The 26,381-nt window shown below is 46.9% G+C and overlaps 1 protein-coding gene across 2 annotated transcripts in view; it reads left to right on the top strand.

Annotated features, from left to right (window-relative positions):
* Positions 1-814: 814 nt before the first annotated feature.
* PDGFRA (platelet derived growth factor receptor alpha) overlaps positions 815-26,381 on the top strand; it is a 91,265-nt gene continuing 65,698 nt past the window's right edge. The window contains exons 1-3 of one of the 2 annotated variants that reach the window (XM_054989514.1): positions 815-872; positions 19,540-19,600; positions 20,575-20,889. In XM_054989514.1, the coding sequence (XP_054845489.1) occupies positions 19,552-19,600; positions 20,575-20,889 (364 nt within the window). In that variant the 5' untranslated portion in view covers positions 815-872; positions 19,540-19,551. Of the gene's footprint in view, positions 873-13,777; positions 13,880-19,539; positions 19,601-20,574; positions 20,890-26,381 lie in introns of those variants that run through there. The other variant, XM_054989513.1, reaches the window with a different exon arrangement.

Here is a 26,381-nt window from a genome sequence, read left to right as displayed (position 1 = left end):
CTGGAGGGGGGCGGGGAGTCCCGCGGGTCCCAGTTTGCAGTCCCAAACCGGAGCGCGCCCGCCCCGCTCCTTGCACCTGGGCGCTCTGGAGGTCTCGCCTGGACCGATCCCGCCTCCCCAGCTGTTTCTTTGCGGGGGAACCCACTCCCCTCTGAGGCTGCATGTCCCGCCAAGAGGTGCCGCCGAAAGAAAGGCGAGGGCATCCTTCCTCCTCCGGGCCTCGGGTTTGTTTCTTCCTCTTCAGCGATGCGTCGTGGTAACGCCGAGGGCGCCTGCCTTCCCCGCGCCCCCAGCCTGCCTACAACAAATCCACACCAAAGAGTCTCCAGGAAGGATGCCGTCGAAGCCCCCAAGTCGGAGCCTTCTGCCCCCTTAGCCTGCCAGAGTGGACTCGAGCCTTGCAGCTGACCCAGCCTCCCTGGGAATGTGTGAGCTCGAAAACCCGGGTTCGTTCATAAAATGGGGACCGTTCGGGGGGGGGCACCAAACCCCTCCTCGCAGGGCAGGCCCCCCTCCCCTCCCCTCCCGAGAAAGGGTCAGGCTCCCTCCCCCGCCCCCTCCACAGGCGCTGCGCTGCTCTCCCTCCGCCAGACGGAGCCTGGATGCGAGGCCGGCCCCCCTGCCGGCGTAAGAGCCCCGCGCCGGAGCTGCGGGCGCCGAGAGAGCGAGGGAGGCTCTTACTCTGGAGGAGGCGTGGCGGGCGGAGGGGGCCCATTTCCTGACAGCTATTTACTCCAAGCAAATGATTCGTCCGGGCAGGCTGGACTCGAGCGCGGCAGCAGTGGCCAGGCGGCGCTCCGGAGAGACGCGGGCCGGTGGCGAGAGGCGCTTTCTTCCCTCCACCCCAACGGCTTATTAGGAGACCCGGGCAGGTAGGGAGGCGGGGGGGGGGCGCTTTCTTTCTTTCTCCCCGGAAACTTTTGGAAGTCGCATTGGGGGGAAATTTAGGGGGGCGCTGACTTTGCAGCCAGACGCGATGCCAACTCCTTCCGAAGCCAGCGCGCCCCCGAGGCCGAGAGGGTCTGGCTGGACGCGGCTGCTCCGCCGAAAGCGTCCCGGCTTCGCCACGGACACCTTCTGCTCCCACACCGAGCGGGAACGGCACTCCCAGGGAAGCCCGAGGAGCCGACCGGCGGGGACCAGGAGGGAGGACGGAGGTGGCACCCGAGAGCAGAGGGAACCGGACCGGGGCACGACCCAAAGGACCCGCGCTCCGGTCCCATCTGACGCGCGCCGGAGGGCTTCAGGGGCCGCTTTTGCGCAGAGGCAGGAACCACTGCCCGGAGCCGCTCGGGTCGCCCCGCGCCCGCGCCGGGGAAACGCCGCCTGCTCTGCCGCGCTAATGACAACCAGATTCGGCGGGGCGGCGCTGGGGGGGGGCGCCGCATTCCTGCCGCAGGGCCGGGAGGAGGGAGCAGGCGGGGGGGCGGCGGCGGCGGAGCCCTGGAGGGAACGGGAGAGGGGCGCGCTCGGAGTGGAGCCCCTTTGGGCGCCGGTGTGTTTAGACAGCTGGTGAATCACCGGACTGGAAGGGCGCGGGGCGACTGGCCCAGGGCAGCGGGCTCCTCCAGCCGGACCGCGCGGCGGACGCGGAGCAACGGCCAGGTAAGGCGCAGCCGGAGGGTCTCTCTGCGCTGGCTTCCCCCGCGCCCGGCTCCCTGCCGAACCTCGCAGACCCGCCGCCCCCTCCCTGCGTCCCCAGCCTCTTCAATGCCTGCCAGATGTGGGGCGAGCCGGCCTGGGAGGGGGGGCTCTTTCAAGCCGGAAAGCGCCAGCTTCGGGGCGCACAGAGGCACTGCCGCCGTTGGGGGTGCGAGGCAGAGGCATTTCCCGCCCCCCGGCCCCCCTCCAAGAGCTGCGTGTCCTTCTCCCAGCCCGGCTTGGGTCCTGCCACGCCAACTGGGGCTGCGGGGAAGACGTGGGCCGCCGCTTCTGCTGGGGGAAAACAAAACGCCCCCCAGCCCGACGGCGCGTTTGTCTGTCGCTGCCAACGTTGCAGGGCCAGTTCGGTTGCCCTGGAAAAGTTCTGGGCGGGCGCACCAGGAAATGGCTCTGCTGCCTGCCTCGCGCAACGTTTTCTTTGGACTGGACCCATCCAGAAGTTCGTGGGCGATGCGAGGAACACGGCCGGACAGCTGGCTGGAGCCGGAGGGAGCCCCCCGCCCCGCGGGAGAGGGACGCGCCAGCCGGGATTACCCCTCCCGTCGGTTTCTGCGCCTTGGCGTCGGTTTGCTGCCTGTGTGCTCCACCTCGCATTGGAAAGGAATCGGTTCTCCTGGAGAAGGCGCGGCTGAACTGGGGATGGACGCCGCCTTTACATCAACAGCGGGCATTTTCTAGTTGCTCCGGCCAGCTCTAAAAGAGGCGGGTTCGGGAGGCTGTTTCCACCGGCGAATTGGCCCCTGAGGCAGGCGCCTCAGAACTGCCCAGCACCCCGCGAACGACCTTTGGCTCGGGAATAATTCGACGGGGCGTCGCGGGGTTTCCAGTCGCAGCGCATCTCCGCGCTTTCCTGCTATTGCGCTCCAGAACCAGCCAAGTTCCCCGATTCGAATCTGAGACCCAACGGGAGGACCGCCGCCCGCCCCGCAACCCGCTTCTTCTTAACCTGCTGTTGGACCGACTTTCCCGGGATTTCACGGGCATTCTGTGCACCGCCGAGGGCTTTTGCTTGAGGGGCTGGAGAAGCCTGTTGCTGGCCGACTTGGAAAGGCTCTGCCATTCGGATTAACCTTTTCCACTTCCCTAAAGAGAGGTAACTTCCCTTGGCCCGCGCGCCCGGGAGACGCGGGTAACCGCTGAGCGCAAGGAAGACGCACACAACACAGGCGCGCAGACACAACCCGAGTCTCTCTCGCCTCCCACGAACATCTCCGCCCCGAACCTGGAGAGCTTGGGCTTCTGCTTAGCCAAGGCAACGCTTCTCAAGCCCCAACCTACTTCGCCGAGGAGGGGTGTTCTTTGGAAACAGGGCACGGACGGGTGTTCTTTGGAATGGCCTGAAATCACCCCATTGTTTCCGGGGCGGTGGAGGCATCACAGCCGGGATTTCTCTTGGTGCTTTGATTGTTGCTTTCTCCGTTTTCTTCCCTTTCCCTGCTTTTAAAGCGCTTGTTCCGAGAGCCCTGAAGAAATTCGTCTTGTTTTTGAAGATGTGATCCTCAAATCAGTTGAGCTGCAGTGCTTGGCTCTGCGTGCGTGCTCCACACCCGTCTGACTGACTGGGCTTTAAAACTCGACCACTTTGGGTTAAGTAGTTGTGGATCGTCCATGAATGTTGGTGGCGGTTCAAAAGAGCAGGCTTAGCAAAACAGACCTTCCCTGCCCTGCCTAAACCTTGCCATGTGAGAAGGTCCCGGGGAAGGGCCCGAGTTGAGTCCGGCTGGTGGAAGTGTCCGTTTGTCTGGGTTTCTCTCCATTGGGGACGGTCCTCACGTGCATAGCCTGAGTATACGTGTTCGTGGCGTATTTTGGAGATGTTCCATCGTCTCAGTGCAAAGTATGGAGCTCTTGAAGGGATATGGAGGTTCGGTTTGTGACCTCGACGGCTCCACACGTGCGACTGTACACGCGAGGAGCAGCTGTGAGTGAGCCGTCAGGTCCTGTTACGCTGCGAGCGTCTCGTTGGGAGGGGAAAAGAGGCGCCACCAAGGGCTGCGAGGGGAGCGCAACTTTCCTGCCGATCTCGCCGTAACTGGCTCGCCTCGGCCTCTCCCCGCTGCTGCCGGCTGGGCTGGGCTGGGCTGGAAGCGGCGCGGGGCAGAAGCGGAGGGTCTGAAGCAGGAGAGGCGAGTCGGAGCCGGCGGCGGCCGAGTGGCGCCTCCTGCGAGGCCCCGGAGGCCGCCCGCCCGCCCGCCTCTCCTGCTCGGCTCGGCTCGGCTCGGCTCCGCTCGGCAGCCAGGCCGGGCGCTTCCCGGGTCGACGGCAAGAAGGCGGCGCGAACTCGCTGCCTGGGGCCGGGGCTGGCGGGAGTCCCGGGGGCTTCGCGCCCGCCGCCTTCCTCCCTCCAGCCGGCGCGGTCCGAGGGGGCCCCTGGAGCGCGCTCCCTCGCGGCGGGCAGCCCGAGGCCGCCGCCACCTCGGCCGGCGCCGGAGCCGGAGCGGAGCGGGGCGCAGGGGGTGCCGCGAGTGATGTGGCGGGGCGGGCCGGCCTCGCTGTCCGGAGCGGAGAGGCGGCCCTCGAAGGCCGGAGCCCGGCTGGGGCCGCGGAGAGGCGGCGCGGCGCTGCCCCCCAGCGGCTGTTTGGCGAAGGGCGCCCGGCTGGCCTGGGACGGAGGCGCGGCGGGACACGTTTGCAGCCGCAGGGCCGGCCTGGGCCGCGTGGAGGGAGGCCGGGAGGACGCCGGGGCGGAGGCCAGGCCCGGGAGCAGCTAGTGCGGGATTGCCGGGAGCCCGGCGGACAGGCGGCGCCAAAGGCTCGGGACCGACCCGGTCTTGAAAGAAGGCCAAAGCGCCGTATAAATGTGGAATGGCTTTTCGTGTGGACGGCTGAGCCCGGAGTGAGAACAGGCAGGCCTTGGACTGGACATCTGGGCAAGATCTGGCCATATCAAATCAGCTAATAGTAGAAAAGGGCAAGAGTCCAGTAGCACCCGTAAGACTGACAAAATGTGTGGTAGAGTATGAGCGTTCATGAGCCACAGCTCACTTCTTCAGATACAGCTAGAATGTGAGTCCATCTTCCTTGCATCTCGGATAGTGGAGTGATTGTGGATGCCCAATGATAATAGCTGGAGAATGACAAAGGCAGGCGTAGGGTGGGGCATGCAGAGGGGTAGTAGGTGTGAAGAAATCAGCATTGGTAATGAGACAGGAAGCCTAGGTCTCAATTCAGTCCAGGTGGATGAATTGTCTCAGCTTCCTCATCAGTTGCCATTCAGCAGTCTCTCTTTCTCATCTTCCTTTGAAATTCCTCTGCAGGAGAACTGCTACTAATGTCCTGGAAGGTTAGAATGTTCTCCTACAGGTTTCTGAATGTTTTGGATTCTGATGTCAGTGTAATGTTAGAGTTGCTTAATTAATATTGACAGTTTACTACTTCAAACAGCTGGTGCTAGTTTATTCCTTTGGCAGCATTTTCTGGAGTGTGAAATGCTTCTCTCTCCAGGCTTCTTTGACCCAGTACCATTGGTTTCAGAATAATCTGTATGCACAGCGTATGTAGGAGGCTTGAACAGAGAGCCTACAAGTCCTTCTAGGACTCGGATTGGCCAGTGGCACAGAATTCTCAGGTGTCAATAATGTCACCTGCCCCTTTGCAATGGGGGATGTAGTCCGTGAAGGCTCAGGCTTGGGATCTACCTTTGGAACCAGAAATTAGTATGTGAAGCAGCAGCAACAGCAGCAGTAGTCATAATAATGGTTTATAGTCTGCCTTTCTCACGGAGATCAAGGAGGATTACGCAGTGCAAATGAAAATGAAATATAATCGCTAGCTAGGACAGTCACAGAGCAAAGTGCAATAATGAACAACAGTGAAAGAAAGAATAGGGTATGGGGAAAACAAACAAAGCTGGGCACAGAGAAGAAATCTTTCTGAAACAAAACATAACTACTTTACAAGGCGTATTTAACAACCTGGAAACTCCCTAGAAGGTGCATGTCTACATTGGCAGACAGTACCCAACAGAGCAGCGTATAGTCCCTGCTTCTACCAGTACATCTCTCTGAGCTACTTCTTACAACAGAGCCCTGTAATCTGGGTAGAAAGCCCTCCCGAATAATTCAGGTTTACAGAATTCGCGGAAGACCAGGAGAGAGGGAGCTTTCTTGACCTCCTCAGGCTGTTCCGTAAGGCGGGGGTTACCCTAGAGAACGCACGTGTGTGGGCAGCCTGTTGTTGTTATTTTATTATTATCTTTTTAATCCGCTCTTCAGAGCAGAGCAGAGCATAATGATATACAACAGATAAAAACAAGTCTAACAGTTACATTAATTTAACCTCACAGTACAGCGCACATAATGCCTCCCCATTTTTTCTAAACAACAGGGCCCACAGGGCAGGGTGGCCATCCATCTGATGACAACCGGGAGGGCACAAGTTTACTACTGGTAGTACCAGCACTGGTAGGAGGCTGGTTGGAGAACCCCCCCCCCAACCCCTATAAGCCTGGTGGAACATCTCTGTCTTACAAGCCCCATGGAATGACAACAGGTCCCGCTGGGTTCGGGTCTCCAAAGACAGAGTTTCACCAGGTGGGCACCTGGGCCCAATTGCAGGATGGTCCCTGCAGAAGGCCCTGTCCAGATGAGTGAAGCTGCTGCGGCAGAACATAGTGGGGGAGGCGGTCGCACATATATGAGGAGCCAAGGCCATGAAGGGCTTTGAATATGATAGTCACAGCCTCGAAATGAGCCTGCTAACTGATGGGAAGCCAACGGAGCGGCTGCAGAATGGGAGTGATACGTGTGCTCCATCTTGCTCCTGAAAGAACATGAGGTGCAGCATTCTGCACCAGCTGGAGTCTCTGAGTCAACTTTGAGGGGAGGCCTATGTAGAGGGTATTACAGTAGTCTAGCCTTGATGCGATTGTGCCATGAATGCAGGCGGCCAAATCAGTTGTGGCAAGGTGTAGGGCCATCTTCCAGGCTAGTCTGAATTGTGAGAGGGCCTTGTTTTGCAGCTGCATTTACTTGCTTCTCTAGCAGCAGTGCTAGGTCCAGCATAAACCCCCTGGCTCTTAACTGAGTCTGAAAAGGTCAGAAGCACAGTGTCTTTCAAGATCTCTGCTTTTCCAACCAGCATCACTTCTGTCTTGTCTGGGTTCAGTTCCTTTTTTTTTGTTTTTGGTCATTGACACCAGCTGTCGAGCAGCAATTCAGTGCCTTTACTGCATCAACAGGAGATTTGGACAGCGAGATATAGAGCAGGGTATCAACTGCGTACTGATGGCACCCAAATCCATAGCTACCGATGAGTTCTTCTAAAGGCTTTACATGGAGGCTGGATAATACGGGGGATAAGATTGCTCCTTGTGGAATCCCAAACAATCAACAAGAAAAACTTGGAGCAAGTGCAGAGCAGATTTGTTTCAGTATTGGGGTGGCCACAACCAGCTCACTATTTTCATGGCACATGATGTGCTGTCTGGGATCCCTTGACCTCTCACTTTAAACACATGAAATCAGCCCCCCAAAACTGATCTTCAGTTTACCAAATTCCACCCCCTCCTCACATGCAACATTGTTTTAAAGTGGAAACACAAACTCAATCAATTGAGTTTTATGAATGTTGTTGTTGTTGTTGTTGTTGTGCTTCAAGGCATTTCTAGGGAAGCATGGACTCCTATGCCAATTTCTTGAATTTTCTTTAAACCAGGACGGATGCTGCTGTCAGTTCTGAGAACATGCGAACATGTAATGCTGGTCTTGTCTGCAGTTGTTTCCTTCTCATTTTGTGCTGATGGTACCTTATAAACTAGGTAAGGATTCCTGGGTAAAAAAGACCTGCCTTAATGGTCTGTCTTGATATTCTTCATTGCAGAGAGAACACTGGATTACTGGAATCTTATTGAAAATCTGTTCTAAATACTGATCAAAGACTTGGATTAGCATATCTGGTACTGTTTGCCATCTAAAAAGAAGTTTATAAAGAGATTGAATTGAGAATTGCAGTTAGAGGTGTCCCGTTTTCAAGTTCTTCTCAACTGTATTTTCTTGGGTCTCTTTTTCTCATAACTTGTCCATTCACGATTGTTCACTTGATGATTGGCAACCGCCTATGTGAATGGACAATTCAAAAGCACCATATTTAACACAAATGGAAAGTTCTTTCTCTCAGACGTTATCTGCATCTGTGTGATTGTGTTCAAGAGACAAATAGACATGTATAAACCAGCCCTGTGCTTCAGACCTAGAAATGAAGCTGTGGACTAGCTTGCCTAGAAGAGTTGTGAGAACAAAGGAATTTATGTACGTACGTCTGTGCTGTCAAGTCGCAACTGACTGTTGTCGACTCCAGCAAGGGGCTTTCAAGGCAAGTGAGAAGCAGAGGTGGTTGGCTATCGCCTTCCTCTGCAGAGTCTTCTTTGGTAGTCCCCCATCCAAGGACCAATCCTGCTTCGCTTCTGAGGCCTGAAGAGATCAGGCTGTAGTATGCTGCCTTGCCTTCTCACAGGAATTTACTAACATAAAAATTAGGCTAGAGAAGTAACGAGTGATGAGTCACCAGTTTTAACTTTAGAAAAGAGCAAGAGTCCAGTAGCACCTATAAGACTAACAAAATTTGTGGTACGGGATGAGCTTTTGTGAGCCACAGCTTACATCTTCAGATACAGCTAGAATGTGAGTCCATCTGTCCTTATATCTTGGAAACTGGAGTGATTACAGAAGCCGAATGACAATAGCCGGTGGCAGGCATAATTGAATAGGGTGGGGTATGCAGAGGGGTAGTAATGAGCCAGGAAGCCAAGGTCTCTATTCAGTCCAGGTGGATACATTGTCTTGAGCTTCCTTATCAGTTGCAGTTCAGCAATCTCACTTTCTAATCTGCCTTTGAAATTCCTCTGCAGGAGAACTGCTACTTTTAGGTCAGTTTTAACTTGGTGTCTGAAGAGTGATCAGTTGCCTCCAAAAACAACGATTCCTTCAAAGAACGGAGACTCTCCTCTTGTAATGGCATCATAAAGGGCAACAATTTAGATGGGATATTCCATTCAATAGATTATGGTAAAAAGCTAAGAGGAAAAATATGTGTGTGTTTCACAACTGTTTTGCTCTTAGTCTTAGCTTTAAGATTTCCATATGTTGGTTCGGGAAAACATTTCTTCCCTTCGGGTCAAATTGGCTAGCAACTCTGGAATATGCGTATTTTTTTCTTTGCTTACTCTTGTAGCAAGCAGAATGGTGGGCTTTGCTGACACCATCTGGAGCTGCTTTACAGAATTCTTCCATGCCCACCTCTGGCATCTCTTGCTCTGAGCTTGTGGCACAATCTAATTGGAAAACATGAGTGAATTTGTAAGAGGGAACAGGTAGGGAGGGACCTGCCTTAGCTCAGGAGAAAGCCAGCAACCAAACAAAACACACACACACACAATTGTGTACTCCTCTCATCCAACTTCTACATTGCATGATAGGTTTAGGGTATATTTTGTCTTTCATAGGTTTTCCACAGAAGAAGCTTTCCCCAGCTGTTTTAAAGATCAAAAGAACTTCTTAAGAGTTGGCCTGCAGATGTGCAGGAATTCCTAGAATGGCTTCCTTCCTTTTTCTTTTTTTACTTGAACCCCATGTTTCTGGCACAGTGAAGTCCATAAAATCCTGCCTCCATCAATGAGCCATGCGTTACAGCACAGCTGGGTGTTTTTCAGAGAACTCTAATGCCCAGGGCTTTTTTTCTGGGAAAAGAGGTGGTGGAACTCAGGACAGCACAATGATGTCATTTTGGGTCAGCTGAAACAAGGGTTTTTTTTTTAAAAGTTTAAATCACCCTCGGCGAAAATGGTCACATGGCTGGTGGCCCCGCCCCCTGATCTCCAGACAGCGGGGAGTTTAGATTGCCCTCCGTGCCGCCGAGTGGCGCGGAGGGCAATCTAAACTCCCCTCTGTCTGGCGATCAGGGGGCGGGGCCACCGGCCATGTGACCATTTTCAAGAGGTGCTGAAACTCCGTTCCCGCTAATGCCTAACGAGCTGCTGTTGTTTGGCATACCCTCCTATCTTTTCAATGAATGCCTTTATTGTAAAGCTGTTTGGCTTGGCTGGTATTTTGATCTGGAACCTCAGCCAGGTAAAGGAAAATGGTAATAGTTATGCAATCATTTTAATAATGTAAGTAGTCAGTAACATAAGAATGTACTAAGGAAGTCTAGATATGAGTATAGCTTGGGGTAAAAAGTGCATATCTCCGGGTATTTAAAGTGCTGTCCTAAACACGCACCATAGAGAATAAGTCCCACTGACAAAAACATGCGTAGGGTGTACTGTTAGACTTCCAGGGACACTAAAAGATGGTTTACACGTTTATGTTCATGATACAATATGCTGGAGAGTAAATTTCCATTTTTTCTGTTAGCAAAGGAGCTATTTATTTATTTGTTCATTTTTTTTTTTGTTTTCGATTTTTATTCTGACCTCCACGCACAGGATCAAAGCAAGATCTTCTTTGTTTGGGGTTCCCAATTTCACCCACGGCTGTCACATCAGACAATCATTCTCAGGATTAAGAAGTAACAGATGAAAGGCTAGTGAATTTATATTCAAATAGTAAAACGATAAATCATGCACAAAGAAGATGTGAAACACAGGGAGATGACAAAAGCAGATAAAACCAGAACTTTCAGTAAAACTTTCTTTAAAAAACTGAAGTGTTTTACTCCATAACCCCAACCCCCACCCCGGCCAGTGGTGGATTGAGGGTTGATTCACATGTTTATTGGGAGAGGATTCGCTATCATTAGATGCCACCACTGAAAAGGCCCTTTCTCCAGTAACCTCCTGCTTGACCCTAGAGGGCAAGAGAACCCAAAGTTTGGCAACTGATGCAGATCTCAATCACTAGGCAAGTTGATATGGGAAAGGGCTTCAAAGTACCACCTTCTTGGATATCCTCCAAGAAGTGAAACACTCAACAAGGCATATTTATTTAATAATAATAACATTCAATTTATATACTGCCCATCAGGACAACTTAAGACCCACTCAGAGCGGTTTACAAAGAGTGTTGTTATTATCCTCATGACAATCACCCTGTGAGGTGGGTGGGGCTGAGAGAGCTCTGAGAGAGCTGTGACTGACCCAAGGCCACCCAGCTGGCTTCAAGCAGAGGGAGGGGAAATCAAACCTGGTTGTCCCGATTAGAGTCCTGCCGCTCTTAACTGCTTCTCCCCCGACTGCTTTTCTCCCCCATGGGAACACGAAGCAGCTAAAAGCAGTGTTCTCCTCTCCATTTTATCTGTACAATACGAACCCTGTGAGGTGGGTTGGGCTGAAAGAGACCAACTGGCCCAAGGCCACCCTGCCAGCTTTCATGGCAGAGCGGGGATTCAAACCAGGATCTTCCAGCTTCTGTCCATTATGCCACACTGGCTGGTGGGCAAAGTTGAGAAATTTATAGAAATCGAAGCCAGCAAGCTGAGAAAATTATGAAGAGAAACTGCTAAATGAGGAATTTGACTCTGTAACTCATTTGGGTTAAATCCCCGCGATGATATTCTTTGAAACGTAGTAGAGAGGGCCAGCTCTTTAATTGTTTATATCGTACTTCCCCAAAGCTTCAGAATCCCCCTCTGCTCCTTTTACTGGAAGCTTCTGCTTTTGAAGAGCTTTATAAGGAAAAAACAAAACGGGTGGCTGAAAAGTTGCAGGTGCCCCCACCCACATGTCTAAACACAGTCTGCAACTGAGAGCATTTTTTCCCAAAATGATTTTCTTTTAATTGGGCTTTCTTGAAGTTTTTTTTGGAGAACAGTGCAGTATGCCCAGGAGTGGCTAGACTTGTTAAAATCCCTTGCAAGGATTTTAATCCTTGTTACTATTAGGATAATATTACCCAGGGCTTTTTCCCCCCGGGAAAAGAGGTGGTAGAACTCAGGACCACACAATGACGTCACTTTGGGTAAGCTGGAACAAGGGGGGGGGGTTAAAGTTTAAATTGCCCTGGGTGAAAATGGTCACATGGCCGGTGGCCCCGCCCCCTGATCTCCAGACAGAGGGGAGTTGAGATTGCCCTCCATGCCGCTCTAAACTCCCCTCTGTCTGGAGATCAGGGGGCGGGGCCACCGGCCATGTGACCATTTTCAAGAGGTGCCCGTTCCACTGCGTTCCTGCTGAAAAAAAGCCCTGATCTTACAGTTCTTCAACTGAAAGCAGAAAGGTTTTCCTATCTCAATCAAATTCATGCCAGAATAGTTTCTGGAACTGTGGGGTCATCTTGACATTTTACACAAACAGAACATAAGTGCAAATGATTTCCGTTTTAAAAAATTACAGTTTTCGACCAGATGTTATTTCAGCAATCTGGATCTGGTTCAAATTTGATCTGCTACAGATGAGACGAAAGATTTCGCTAATCCAAGTAAAGTCCTGGATGGCAATTTACATCGAGTTTCATATACGTTGGCGTGGATCAGCACTGCCATCTTCTGGCCAGTTGAAGTAAATACTCCAAGTTGCTCAAGTTGAGAGACAGGAAGTTGTATGTAACTGTTTAACAGCCCATGAAATTTCACAGGTGGGGAAATTAGTATTTTAGGAGGGAGAAAAGAAAGGAGATCCCTTCCTGTTGCATTTTTCTTGTTCCTACTCACCTCCTGGTTCTCTTTCATTATCTCTCCACCCTTTCTAAAGCTAGTTGCCGCATTCCTTTTTATCCAGCACAATCTATCACAGAAAAAAGACCAAATTTTGAGAACTGACAGTTGTATAGACTGACAGCAGATCAGATAAGAAGGGGAAAATATTTTATGCTGGCCAATCCTCTGTATGTTTATTCAGAACTAAGTTCCAGTGAAGTAATGGGACATACACCCAGGTAAGGTTGCCTAGGCAGAAATCTTGTGCACAATTTATTTGGGAGTAAGTCTTATAGGACTTTGTTTTGAATAAGCATCTGTAAATTTTTACTGTTTAGTTACTTGGATCTTAATCTGGAGAACTATAGAATTGCAGAACGGCTGATGCAGTATGTTATTGTGATCTTAAGGTACAGTTGCTATGCTTTTTAATGTCAATTTTTCTATCAAAGCTCACCCCTTGATATCATATGCAGATGGCAGGTCAAAGTTCCTGTTAATTTTCTTGCACTATATGTTCATATCTTAATACATTATGAGATGAGGTTGAAGGGAAAGTACTACAAAATATTGATATGAAGTAATATTTGGCTGTCCTAAGTTATAATTATCCAAGTGAATAATAGTGACTACTTTAAGTAAGTATTTTCTCTCAAAGGACAAAGAACTCTAGCAGAGAATCAGAACTAGATAATGCTGCTCTAGACCATACGTTGCTAATGTGGTATTATTAGACAAACAGTTACAAAGGAACAAAACAACAACTTGATGGCGCAAAGAGGCACAATCCAGCCAAACTTAAATATTTTGTAGAGCCTGTTTTCTCAGAAGTAAGTTCTGCTGATATAAAGGAGGCTTAACCCTATGGCATTGTTTATGGGAATGTCCTTGATATTGACTGTACTATGTAACCAACCTCGATTTTCAGTGAGTAAGGCAGACTATAAATGACATAAAATTAATTAATTAATAATTAACTTCCCCATTTAAATCACTACTATATAATAATTTTTATCTAATGTATGTTCAGTCGGACTTATTCTCTAGGATTAGATCTTGTGATGGAAGATTTTTTTTATTTTATAGAAATTTTTATTTAAGAAGAAAAGATAGGATATGACGACAGAAAGTGCATAATAAAGCTTATACATACAGTACTTGAAATTAATTTGAGATTTATACTAACTTATACAAATAGTACATTTAAAATTAATTTAAAACTTAAACAAGCACTACATTTAAAATTGAGTTAAACTGATAAAAATATAATAAGAAGAATTTTAATAACAAACTTAATTGTGTAATAAATCTCCTTCCCTCTACTTGGTTACTTATACAAAATTTAATATCACCTATTTTACTAATCTTTCCCCGTGTTTTATCCTTTTATCTTTATATACTAAGTTACCTTAATTAATGTTAGTTCTGGCCTAAGTGATCAAAGAAATCCCTCCATTTCCCCCCAAATTCAGCTATTGGTCTGTTATGTACATAGTTAATTTGGCCATTGAGGCGTATTCATGAGCCTTATCTGTCCACTCTGACACTTCAGGAGAGGCGTCTGTTTTCCATCTCGCTGCGTATAGCACTCTAGCTGCCCTCGCCATGTAACGAAAGAGGTCTCCCTGCTCTTTTCTGACATTATTTGGTAAGATTTTGAATAACGTGGATTCAACTGAAATCTTTGTTTGAAAATCTTTTGCATCTCTTCATGTATCTTTATCCAGTATTTTCGTGCTTTTTTATAAGTCCACCACATATGGTAAAATGTTGCATCCAGGGCTTTTTTTCTGGGAAAAGAGGTGGTGGAACTCAGTGGGTTGCCCTCAGAGAAAATGGTCACATGGCTGGTGGCCCCGCCCTCTGATCTCCAGGCAGAGGGGAGTTTAGATTGCCCTCCGTGCCGTGGCGTAAACTCTCCTCTGTCTGGAGATCAGGGGGCGGGGCCACCAGCCATGTGACCATTTTCAAGAGGTCCCAGAACTCCGTTCCACCGCGTTCCCACTGAAAAAAAGCCCCAACAAAGTGTTTATAGGGAAGGGAATATGCGTTTAGCAGGCCTTGCAGAGGTGAAATATGTGGGGTCTTAAAAGGGCTTCATAGTAGCTGTATTGTGCCTGTTTCCTTGGAAGTTAATTCTACTGAAACCAACCGGAAGCAATACTCTGCCCACCCGCCTCCCGCAGGGGTTGGCCTTCCCCCACTTGGAATGGACTGGATTCTCTCTGCTTATTGTTTCGAACTGGTAACATCATGCCACTGCCCCCTTTTTGTCATTTGTATCTTGTAAGTATAAATATGTCTCCTGTGGATGTAAATGCTGTGCTTTTGGCTTTCACCACCCCAAACTAGTTTTTCTAGAGTCAGCATCACAAAGGGGCTTTTCAAGCTAAAAAAGGAGCCACTGGCCCATCTCTATATATCTCTGTATGAAAAATGTAATTTGGCCCTTTAAGGTGATCACTTTGATTTAGTAATGGGATGTTCTTTACCAGCAGATGTTATTTACCTCTGTGCTATCGAAAGCTTCAGTTGCCCATTTCCACACATTAAGCCTCTACTAGGACCTCTTTTTATCCAGGTCTTTTGGCAACCCTTATTATATTTCTGCTGTAGTATACAGCAACTAATAATGTTGATAGTTTTATTTTTGAAATGTCTAGATAATTTGGTTTTTAACTCTCCATCTACATCCAGTCTTTTCTCCCCTTAATCGAGCCAATTATATGAAATGATGGATTTCTAAGCACGTTACCTGGAGTAAGTTCTATTTAACTTGCTAGGTCTTATTTTTGAGTAACTGTGTAGGATTTGGTTGCAAGTACAGATGGCAGAGACGATTTGAACTGTGTGAAAAACGTAAAGTTTAATCAAGAACAGGTATGGGAATTCTTTTAAGATATAGGCACTGCGGGTTCTTTATCTAGAAAAGATACAGGATAGAACTGTGATAAAAAAACCCGAGGGAGATGAAGACTGGGAGGGAAGATGCCTTTGATGTTCAAGAGCCTGATATCAGTGGGAGGCACTTACATAAACACATGGCCATTGTTGCTAATTGAAAAACCTGCCCTCTGCTGCATTTCTGAAGTTGTTGTGTATGCATCCTTTTGCTGGTAGGTTGTAAGTCTTGGCTGTGGAATGCAGGCTGTCAAGTCACTCTCCACTTACAGAAGAACAGGGCACCTTGTACTCACACCGTAGCTCAGGGGCCAGGGCTTTATTCCACCAGTTATACCTGTTCTGGTGTAATATTCCACACTGACGTTTTATTAAAGTCCTTTTCAGATGTTACAATCACATGCTGAAAGCCCACCGAGGGAGCATAACGGGAGCATGCCCTACCTGTGATCCTCCTGGTATGCATAGTTTCCATGCTTTTTGAACAGACTATAAACAGACTATAAATAATGTAAATAGTAATCAAATCAAATAGATAACAATAAAATAAGAGACCTGCTGGATCATACCACAGATCTCTCTAGTTCAATGTCGTGTTTCCCATGCAGACTAGCCAGTTGCTTCTGGGAAACCCACCAGCAGAGAATAACAGCAACAGCTACCCCACAATTGCACTCTAAAACTGGCAGTCAAGACAGAGTTTACTGTCTCTGAACATGGAGGTTTTATTTGCCCCCATATCTAATGGCCCCTCATGGACCTGTCCCTCTCCACAAATCCTTCTAATAGCCTGTTGAAGTCTTCTAAGCCAGAGAATGCCTTCTCTTATAGTACCAGAGGAGTTAGCTATGTTAGTCTGTAGTTGCAAAATAGTAAAGAGTCCAGTAGCACCTTTAAGACTAACCACCTTATTTATAGCATAAGCTTTTGAGAACCACAGCTCTCTGTTGATGCATGTGACGAAGAGAGCTGTGGTTCTCGAAAATTTATGCTACAAATAAGTTGGTTAGTCTTAAAGGTGCTACTGGACTCTACTATTTCTCTAATAGTAGTTTACTCAATGAATTGATTATGCAGCACATCATACCGTAGTTCTTTTTGGCTGTCCTGAGCCCCAGCTTAACTATGGATGAACTCTAATAATGAGGGAGGGGAAAATCCTCACTTTTAATTTTCTTTCCAGACACAGCTGGATTAGAGCAGTGGCTGACAGTGACACCCTTACCAGAGCTAAACCGTTCTAAACCCATGGATTTTCAATCAGTCTAAATTATTTAGGATTGCGCTGATGGAGATCAATCTGTAATCCAGGAAGGCTCCTGTTTATATCTTGCCTTTGTCACAAGTCCCACAAGGTTTTCGGCATGCCACAGCCTTTCGGCTTCAGCTCCCTATCTGCAGAATGACTTGGAGTGAGTAACACAGATGTTACAAGGTTGCTGTAAGGATAACTGAGACGGTGCGTGTAAACAACAACAACAACATAACAACATTCGATTTATATACCGCCCTTCAGGACAACTTAATGCCCACTCAGAGCGGTTTACAAAGTGTTATTATTACCCCACAACAATCACCCTGTGAGGTGGGTGGGGCTAAGAGAGCTCAAGAGAACTGTGACTCGCCCAAGGTCACCCAGCTGGCTTTGTGGAGGAGTGGGGAATCAAACCCGGCTCTCCAGATTAGAGTCCCGTGCTCTTAACCACTACACCAAACTGGCTCTAAAGTGCTCTAAAGCATTATACAACGGCCAAGTTATGTTGTTATTGTAACTTTAGCATTGGAAATGTGAATGTGTAGACATGGTGACTTATCTTGGTAGGGTCAGATATTAAGTCTTACGAGTTGCTAACTGTCAAACCCTCCATATCAAAGCCACTTTGGATGCGTAGTACCTTGTTACAAAACCTTGATGAGTGCTTAGTAAGTATCTGGAGAATTCTGATATCAGAATCTACAGGGAGAAATATTGGAGAAAAATATCTAGGGACAAATTTATGTCAACCCTAGTTACTTGAGCACTGGCATATCTGCTCTGAGCCTGCGAAAGGGGGGAGGGCGGAATATAAATATAATAAATTAAATTAAATATTCTACCTAGGAACTGAGGAAAACTCACAACTCAATCTGACTGTGGCTGTTTTCACTCTGCTTACCAGCCACGGAACACTGCACCGAGCTCCTGGAATGACAGCGTCTTCCTGGCATGATTTCACGTGAGAACAGTTCTTGCGCAAAATCACGTCAGGAAGACGCTGTCATTCCAGGAGCTCGGCACGATGTTCTGTGGCCGGTAAGTAGTGTGGAAACGGCCTGTGTTGTGTCTGACACAAGATGGTGGTAGTGATCCCAGATCCAACCTGTGTACTCTGTAATGTCTGAATTGTAGACTCCCATTGCTTAAAAAGAGATGTTAGTGTTTATCTTTTTGAATATGAGCAGGAGGGCAGTTTGATTACTATGGTCTGTAAATTACACATGGCACATCAAGAAAAGATTGTAGTTACCCTTGGGAGATAGTAAAGAGTCCAGTAGCACTTTTAAGACTAACCAACTTTATTGTAGCATAAGCTTTCGAGAACTACAGCTCTCTTCATCATGCATCTGACAAAGAGAGCTGTAGTTTTTGAAAGCTTATGCTACTATAAAGTTGGTTAATCTTAAAGGTGCTACTGGACTCTTTACTATTTTGCAACTACAGACAAACAGGACTATTTCCTCTGGATCTATGACCCTTGGGAGATTATGCATTGATTTATGGCGAGTGACTTGTCCTGCAAAGGATGGGCAGGGGGGAGATGAACTACATTACTTGTCATAAGGTAATGAAGGACGATATGGACATGAGTCTAGTTTTGTATTGCTTCGTGTGTCTAGCTTGACAGTTTCAATATACATTGAGATGATCAGGAGGGTTCTTTTTCACCATAAAAATATGTTTCAAAGCCATTAGTGAAAACTGCATTCTTAAAAAATAAGCAAACTGTGGTTGTTAGATTTTCTCCTGCTGTCAAGACTAATATAAATCCTAGTCCTATGCATGTTTACATAATTGTATGTAAACATGCATAGGACTGTATTCAGATAAATCTCATTTTGTACAATAGGTTGTACTTGTAAGTAAAGGTGCAGGTATTGGAAAATCTTTTCATTCTGGATACTCCATTATTGAACCAAGATCTGGGTCAGAGCAAGACCTGAGTTTCTTTTGAAATATTTTCTTCAGAAATTCCTGCAAGTTGAGGAAAATATATGCAAAGATCATATCTAAAGGAGTGCAGCAATCTGAAATGCAATTAGAATAATCAAGATACAAGTGTTCATTTCTCCTTTTTCCACCCTCAAAATCCCTTCCCCACGTACCGGTGTCCCCTAGAACTGCATGCAACCTGCCCTCAAGGCCTTGGCTGAAGTACTGAATTTGAAAGAGTGCAGGTTTTTATAGACTACCTAGAATATTTTTAATGCCCCCGGGTTTCAGAACCCCAGGTACCAGGATAACCATTTGGGGCTTGAGTTGAGGGTCAAAGAAAATATTCACAGCTAAGTTCAAAGGATATAGTGGATATTTATAACCCATTCTGGCTCTCTTCCACCTCACTGGGCAGGAGATATTTCAGAAGACCTCCAAATCCTTGTGTCTGTAGGAGCACCCAGTCAGAAACAGCTGCCTCCAGTATTGGAAGATGTTTGGCTTGTAACCTCACAACATTCTGGAACTGACCCCAGCCCCCATGACAGACATGTTGTGTGAGGCCCACTCCCTGTTTTCAAAATTCCAGAAGCATCCATAGTCTCAACAAAACTGAGCATCCCTGGATTAGAGAATGAGTTTCATTGAACTCAGCATAATTTATTTCGGAATGAACGTGTGTGGGTTGTGCTGCACTTATTAGGAGCATTTGTTGCAGCTGTGTGTGTGTATGTGCCATCAAGTTGCCATTGGCTTATGGCAACCTCAGCAAGGGGCTTTCAAGGCAATTGAGAAGCAGAGGAGGTTTGCCAGTGCCTTCCCCTTCAGAGTCTTCCTTGGTGGTTGCCCATCCAAGTATTGACCCTACTTAGCTTCCGAGATCTGACAGGATCAGGCTATACCATGCTGCCTTCCCTTGTTGTACCTAATTTGAACTAAAAATAGATGTGCTCCTGAAGAATACTCCACATCTAGTGTAAAACACTGTGTGCATGTGGCGCCTCTGAAACGGCATCTCTGTTGGGTTCATTCTTGAATGTAAAGATTAACCGACTGCAGTTGGAGGTTCTTCTAGACATTTTTCATGGAATATAGAACCATTTACAGAAGCAGAGTGTATTTCCAAACTTGTAATGGGCACCATGGATATATTGTTGTCATTTTCTAGACATCCATTAATTGTGTCTTTTCTATATTTCTTATTCTGATTTCAGTTCACCATCACAATGGGTCCTTCTCAAAGGACTGTCCTGATCCTGGAATATCTCCTGGCAGGTAACAATATTTACACTTTAAAATATGTGGTCAGGTTTGGAATTCAGCAGTATGTAAACTCATCCTTAAAATGCTTAATCCAAAGAGATCCAAATCCAGTTCTGTGCATGCCTATTTAGGAATTGGTTCAATGGGACTTATTTCCAATGAAGTTATGCCTTGTGTTGCATCCTTAGTCTCTGCAATTTCAGCCTACATTGAACAATGACTTTCAACCTGAAAAGACAAGTAGAAACAGATTATGTATTTAATGTGATTATGTAAGAAATTAGAATCTATTGTACCTGGCTACCACGGCTCCCCCATGACAAGAGCCCAATGGAAACTCTCACAGTAAGTTAAATGGCCAATCTGCCCCTAGTTAGCAGGTTGAATTTAGGCCCCAAGCCAAACCCAATACAAGACCTCAAAAGCCAGCTGAAGTTTCATAAGCACTGCTTATGCGTAAACACCAAGAAGCAGGGGGAGTGAAGTCTAATAGCATAAGTCTGGTTTACCAGGGACTTTTCATATATGAAAAGATCACGGTTCATTATGTCCCATATATATGAGCAGAATTTTCATGGCAGGACTCACTTGTCCATACATACTTCTACTATATGGTGAGCATTTCATTAGCCACAAGATAGGATGTGATTTTTTTAAAAATAAAAAAGCACAGAGGAACTCCTGTGGCGAATACTGCATGGGAAGTCCTTGTTCAACTAGTCAATCATATCTGGCAGCAGGGCCTTTTATCTGTATCTCATGGCGTACAGCTAGGTTTACCACTTCTAGTACCTGATTTCTCTTAACTAGTGGTGTTGTGGTTTGAAAATGTGGCATTCAACATGAAAAATAAAATGTATGCTCCATGCTCCACTTACCACAAACGATAGCCTCTGCCCTAAATATTAGCCACTGTTTAAAATAAGCCGAGTATCATTTTTTCCTCATAAATTCTGAGGTGACAAGTTTCACTTTCATCTTCACAGGACTGTGGCTGTCTTCTTGCCAGTCTTTACTCCCCACTATTTTTCCAAACAAAGATGAAATGACTGTGCAGCTGAATTCCCCCTTCACCCTGAAATGCTCTGGGGACAGTGAACTGAGCTGGCAATATCCAACAACCGATGGAAACGATACCACCGATATCAGAAGTGAAGAGAACAACAGTGGCCTCTTTGTGACTTTGCTTGAAGTGGCAAAGGCTTCAGCTACTCACACAGGATTATACATTTGTTACTACAATCATTCTCAAGAGGAAGATGGGGAACTAGAGGGGAAGGAGATCTATATCTATGTGCCAGGTGAGTTCCTTGAAGAGGCTTATTTATTTATTTAGAAAATGTGTACACCATCTCGCCTTTCCTTTCCTTAGAAGCTCATTGATTCATAAATCTTGAGTGGCTGAAAATATTTATTCCTTATCTTTTGGATGCAAGGGCTAAAAGGACTGAGGCATATTTTGCAATTGTAAATGTAGGATCCTTATTGCTAAGCAAAAGAGCCAGGGTTTCTGGAGATTTTTCCACTGGCTATCCCTTGACAATAATCTGACTGCCACCTTCTGGGCCAGCTGAAGCCTCTAAGTTGTCTTCAGTGGCAGCACAAGGCAGACTGCATTGCACAATTGAACCATAAGACGACAACAGCATGGGTCAGTGTGGCCAGATCAGCTGGTGTCACGATGAGTCCAGGTGGCCGGATCAGCCATGCCCGGATAGGGGGGCCATCTTCCAGGCTAGTCTGAGTTGTGAGAAGGCCTTTTTTTGCATCGCTTCTCTAGCAGCAATGCAAGGTCTAGTGTAATTCCTCGGCTCTTATCTGAGTCAGCCAGGGTCAGCTGAACCTCATCAAAGGTCGGAAGCACAGTGTCCTTCAAGATCTTTGCTTTTTCAACCAGCATCACCTCCATCTTGTCTGGGTTCATTTTCAATTTGTTTGCTTTCAGTCAATTGACAACAACTGTCAAGTAGTGACTCACCACCACCTCTACTACATCACCTGGGGATTTGGATAATGAGATATAAAGCTGGGAATCATGAAGTGTCTCCCCAGTATGTGAAGAACTAGAATACCAGTTCCAGGGCAAAATAGGATCCTTTGGTCTGTTGTATACACAGGTCCCAATTTGGCACCCTAAATTTCCAGAGAGATATGAGGGTCAAGCACTGAACCATCAGGCAGCTTTTTTGCTATGCTAATAGCTTTATTGCTATAACAGAGAGCAATTACAATAGTATCATGGTAATTTGTATATAAACCAATCCTAATCTGTAATTGGTTAAGTTTTTGTTAATATAAATGCCCAATTTTGTCCCTCCCACATGGCTAATACAGAGCAAACTTGTCCAGAGGAAGGACATAGTTGAAGGGTTGCCTAAACTGGGAGCAGAATGTCCAGTGGGATGAATTAGAGAAGGAATTCAGGATTAAAAGGGACAGAGTCCCTAAACAGGTAAGGAATGGAGAGCAGATACACTGGCATGAAGGGATAAATTTGGAGACGAGGGCAGAAAAGGAGAGAAGAAATCATACTCCACCTGAGTTGAAGAGGAAGGATCCACTGATTTTATGTTTGTGATGGTGGAAGAAGGTTCTGGAAAGGAACTGGGATTGGCAATCATATTTATATTTTTATGTGTTTTTAAGGCTGTATTTATTGCTGCTGCTGTAGCAGAGTGGTTAAGTGGTTTGGCTGTGAACCAGCACTCTACTGGTTCGAATCCCACTACTGCCACGAGCTCAGTAGGTGGCCTTGGGTAAGGCACTCCTCTCAGCCCCAGCTCTCCAGCTGTATTGTGGCCAAAAGAATAACTCTGACTTGTTCACAGCTCTGGGTGAGGCACTAATCTGTCTAGAAGAGCAGTAGGTAAGCACAGTTGTTGTTGTTGTTAATGATGATGATGTTTTGTTGATGTTAGCCACCCTGAGGCCATTTGCTGGGAGGGTGGGATATAAATCTAACACAATAAATAAAGTTGGGCTTCTTATGTGCCTGAATTTACCTGGTTGCCAATGAGATAACTGCTATTGGCCTAGCTTGGTGCAGAACTAGATTCAGAGATAACTTTGTAAGTTGCCTGTTCAGTGGTGGAATTTTGGTTTAGTTCAACTGTAGGATCCAAGGCCCCACTGGTGGGAACCAGGGTTGCCAGCCTCCAGGTGGTGGCTGGAGATAACCTGGAAGTACAACCGATCTCCAGGCCACAGAGATCAGTTCCCCTGGAGAAAATGGCTGCTTCGAAGGGTGGACTCTATGGAATTATACCATGCTGAGGTTTTTCCCTCCTCAAACCCTGCCATCTCCAGGTTTCACCCCCCAAATCTCCAGGAATTTCCCAACTTGGAAATGGCAACCCTAATGGGAACCCAAGATCCAAGCTGTGACAGGATACTTCAGTCCACATATGATAGAAGGAAGCACCTGATGGTGCACAGGGAAATACGTTGGAAGAGGCAACCGGGTGGTTCTGATTGTAGGTGATTGATTGGGAGGGGGGGGGTGGGGGGCTGTGGGCTTATGCCAACAGTAGCCAAGGGAAGGGCTGACGGCCCTTCGTAGGTTTGTGGCTGATTCATCTAGAAAGCTGCTTTGTGAAGAAGCTTTCAAGGGCTTTTGGTGTTTATGGCAGAAAGGTGTGAATTGCTCTTGAAGTTCAAAAAGGAGGTCTTGATTGATGTTCTCTTGGAGCATTCACAGGATTGACTACTTCCTCTCAAAAGCACCTGGGGGGACTTCCTGCCTTGATCCGAAGACCCTGCTTTTAATATCAAACTGGATGCATCTCTAAAGGCCAAAGGATCTTGGGGTGCAAGTGACGTGGGTCTCAGTTAAGGGGGGGGGACACCATGCAACTTGTCACTCTGTGTAAACTCTATGTGGAGCCTAGAGAATGCACAACAGTTGTCACAGCTGCACACTGCAAGGTACAACCAGGTCAGGTCTGAAGGAGAAGCAGCCTTACGAGGATGTTTGTATACCATTGTCATAGATGCAGAGAATTTAGCCGTGTTAGTCTGTGGTAGCAAAATCAAAAAGAGTCCAGTAGCACCTTTAAGACTAACCAATTTTATTTTAGCATAAGCTTTCGAGAATCAAGTTCTCTTCTTCAGATGCCTGATACAGAGACTGGTCAAACACAGAAGAGCAGAGGGAACAGGCAATTAGGAGGGGAGGGGGAGGGAGCAATCAAAACATTCCTTTGCTAGTATATGTAAACATCTCCTTTTGGTGTGTGTATCAGTTGGCCCTCTGCTCTTCTGTGTTTGACCAGTCTCTGTATCAGGCATCTGAAGAAGAGAACTTGATTCTCGAAAGCTTATGCTAAAATAAAATTGGTTAGTCTTAAAGGTGCTACTGGACTCTTTTTGATTTTGTATACCATTGCACATTTTTAAAAAAGAATTTCATGATTCCTTCATACGCTGTTTGAAAACTGCTGTCATAGATGATACTAGAAACAGCCCTTCACAACACTTCTGTATAGATGTGCAGCTTACAGCAGCTTGGGGACCAGAAAGAACATCCAATGTTATCAGCTTATCAAAATATGTTGTCCTTGAATAAACAGAACCAAAGAATATTTCATGAGTGACTGATACAACAGGCAGCAATGAACTATAGACTTGATCCTGTCAAGCACGGTATTCTCATCCTGCCTTTATAGGCTGTTTTCACACTGCTTATTGGCCATGGAACATCGTGCCAAGCTCCCGGAATGACAGCGTCTTCCTGGAGCAATTTCGTGTGAGAACAAAATCGCGCCAGGAAGACGCTGTCATTCTGGGAGCTTGGCGCGATGTTCTGTGGCTGGTAAGCAGTGTGAAAACAGCCATAGAATCATAAATCCATGCTACAGTCATACTATTGTTTAAGTGGGTTTACCAGTAACAGCCAGGCGTTCCTATTTTTTCTAGAGTCAAGTCAATTACACTTCTGAGGTTCCCCCACCCCTGGACCAACAAATAAGTTCCCAGTGCTGTAGAGCTTTGTTTGTTCCTTTTTGTTCTTTATTAATGAAAAACATCTCTTTTAATCATGAGCAATCGTGGTTTTTTTCCCCCTTTAAAGTGAACCATAAATTTTATCTGAAAGAATTATGGAGGCACAGGTTAAGGAGGCAGAATGCTTTTAAATAGCTCATATCCTGAAGCATTTCCAAACTCAAGGGGGAAGATTTATGAGAATCACCACTTGGAAAGTGAATGCACTGAATTATAGAATGGAAGTTTAGGGAGGGGCTGTGGCTTGGTGGTAGAACATCTGCGTGGCATGCGGAGAGTCTCGGGTTCAATCCTCAGCTTCTCCAGTTAAAAGGATCAGGTAGTAATTGATGTGAAAGACCTCCACCTGAGACCCTGGCGTTCCCCTACCAGTCTGAGCAGACAAGACTGACCTTGATGGACTGATGCCCTATAAGGCAGCTTCATCTGCTTGTGTATGTGGCTTTGAAAGGTTCTTGCAAAATCTCTCTATGTATATTGCAAATTAAGGGGGGGGGGGCGTTGCCAAGGATTTGACTTCCAAATATTACTTTTAATCTATTACATTTGATAGAAGACTTCCAGGTGTGCAAAAACACCTTTATTTTCACACACCAAATACTGTCAGAACTAGACTTTAAACATAAGCCTGTTTGACTATAAGAACTTTGAAATCTGTAGGACATGATTCCTTCCAATTGAGTCTAATGGACATGCCTTAATTTGAGCTACTTATTAGCTAGGCTTTTTTAAAACTCTGTGATAAAATAAAAATAGATTCCTATGGCAAGGGAACCTGAATTCTTTAACAAGAAAAATCATAGAATCATAGAGTTGGAAGGGGCCATACAGACCATCTAGTCCAACCCAAAGCATCTCTGACAAATATTCATCCAGCCTCTTCTTGAAAACTGCCAGTGAGGGGGAGCTCACCACCTCCCTAGGCAGCTGATTCCACTTTTGAACTACTCTGACCATGAAAAAGTTTTTCCTAATATCCAGCCGGTACCTTTGTGCATTTAATTTAAGCCCATTGCTTCGCGTCCTACCCTCTGCTGCCAACTGGAACAGCTCCCTGCCCTCCTCCAAATGACAGCCTTTCAAATATTTAAAGAGAGCAATCATGTCCCCCCCCCCTCAACCTCCTCTTCTCCAAACTAAACATTCCCAAGGCCCTCAGCCTTTCCTCGTAGGGCTCAGTCTCCAGAGAAACCCAGTTCGTTGAAGAGTTTTGAATGTTGGACCATGATCTTGCAGACCCTGGTTTGAATCCCTGCTCTGCCATGGAAGCTTGCTGGGTGGCCTTGGGCCAGTCATTCACTCCCATCCAGACCTCCCTCACATGGTTGTTGTGAGAATTAAGTGGAGGAGAGGAGAGAACATTGTAAGCTGTCTTAGGTTCCCACTGGGGATAAAGGTGGGGTATAAATGAAGTAAATAAATAAAGCTGGCAACAGGTTAGGGGGTCAGCAAAGAGCTTATTTTGCACAACTCAGCAAAGTTTAATTCTTTGCCCGGCTGGTTCTGTTTCTGCTGGACACCGGGAGGGGCAACACATTGCATGAGCTGCTACAGAAAGAAGAGCCTCAAAAGCCATTGACTGGTCAGAAAAGCGGTCCTTATGGGGTCCATGTCTTGTACCAGTGGCCCCCAACCCCTTCGAGCCTCTGGGCACCTTTGGAATTCTGACACAACCCCAAAATGGGTGCCATGGGAAGTAGAGCCATTGACAAACGTCAGGGAGTGATGATATGTTTAGTTCTAACTGTAAGACTTCAACATTTCAGGCAGAATATGATGCCTTTTTAGCTTA

This window comes from Eublepharis macularius, chromosome 10, assembly GCF_028583425.1.
Source record: "Eublepharis macularius isolate TG4126 chromosome 10, MPM_Emac_v1.0, whole genome shotgun sequence".
NCBI classification, from domain to species: domain Eukaryota; kingdom Metazoa; phylum Chordata; class Lepidosauria; order Squamata; family Eublepharidae; genus Eublepharis; species Eublepharis macularius.
The sequence above is the reverse complement of the archived record's forward strand: the minus strand, read 5'-3'. Positions and strand labels throughout refer to the sequence as shown.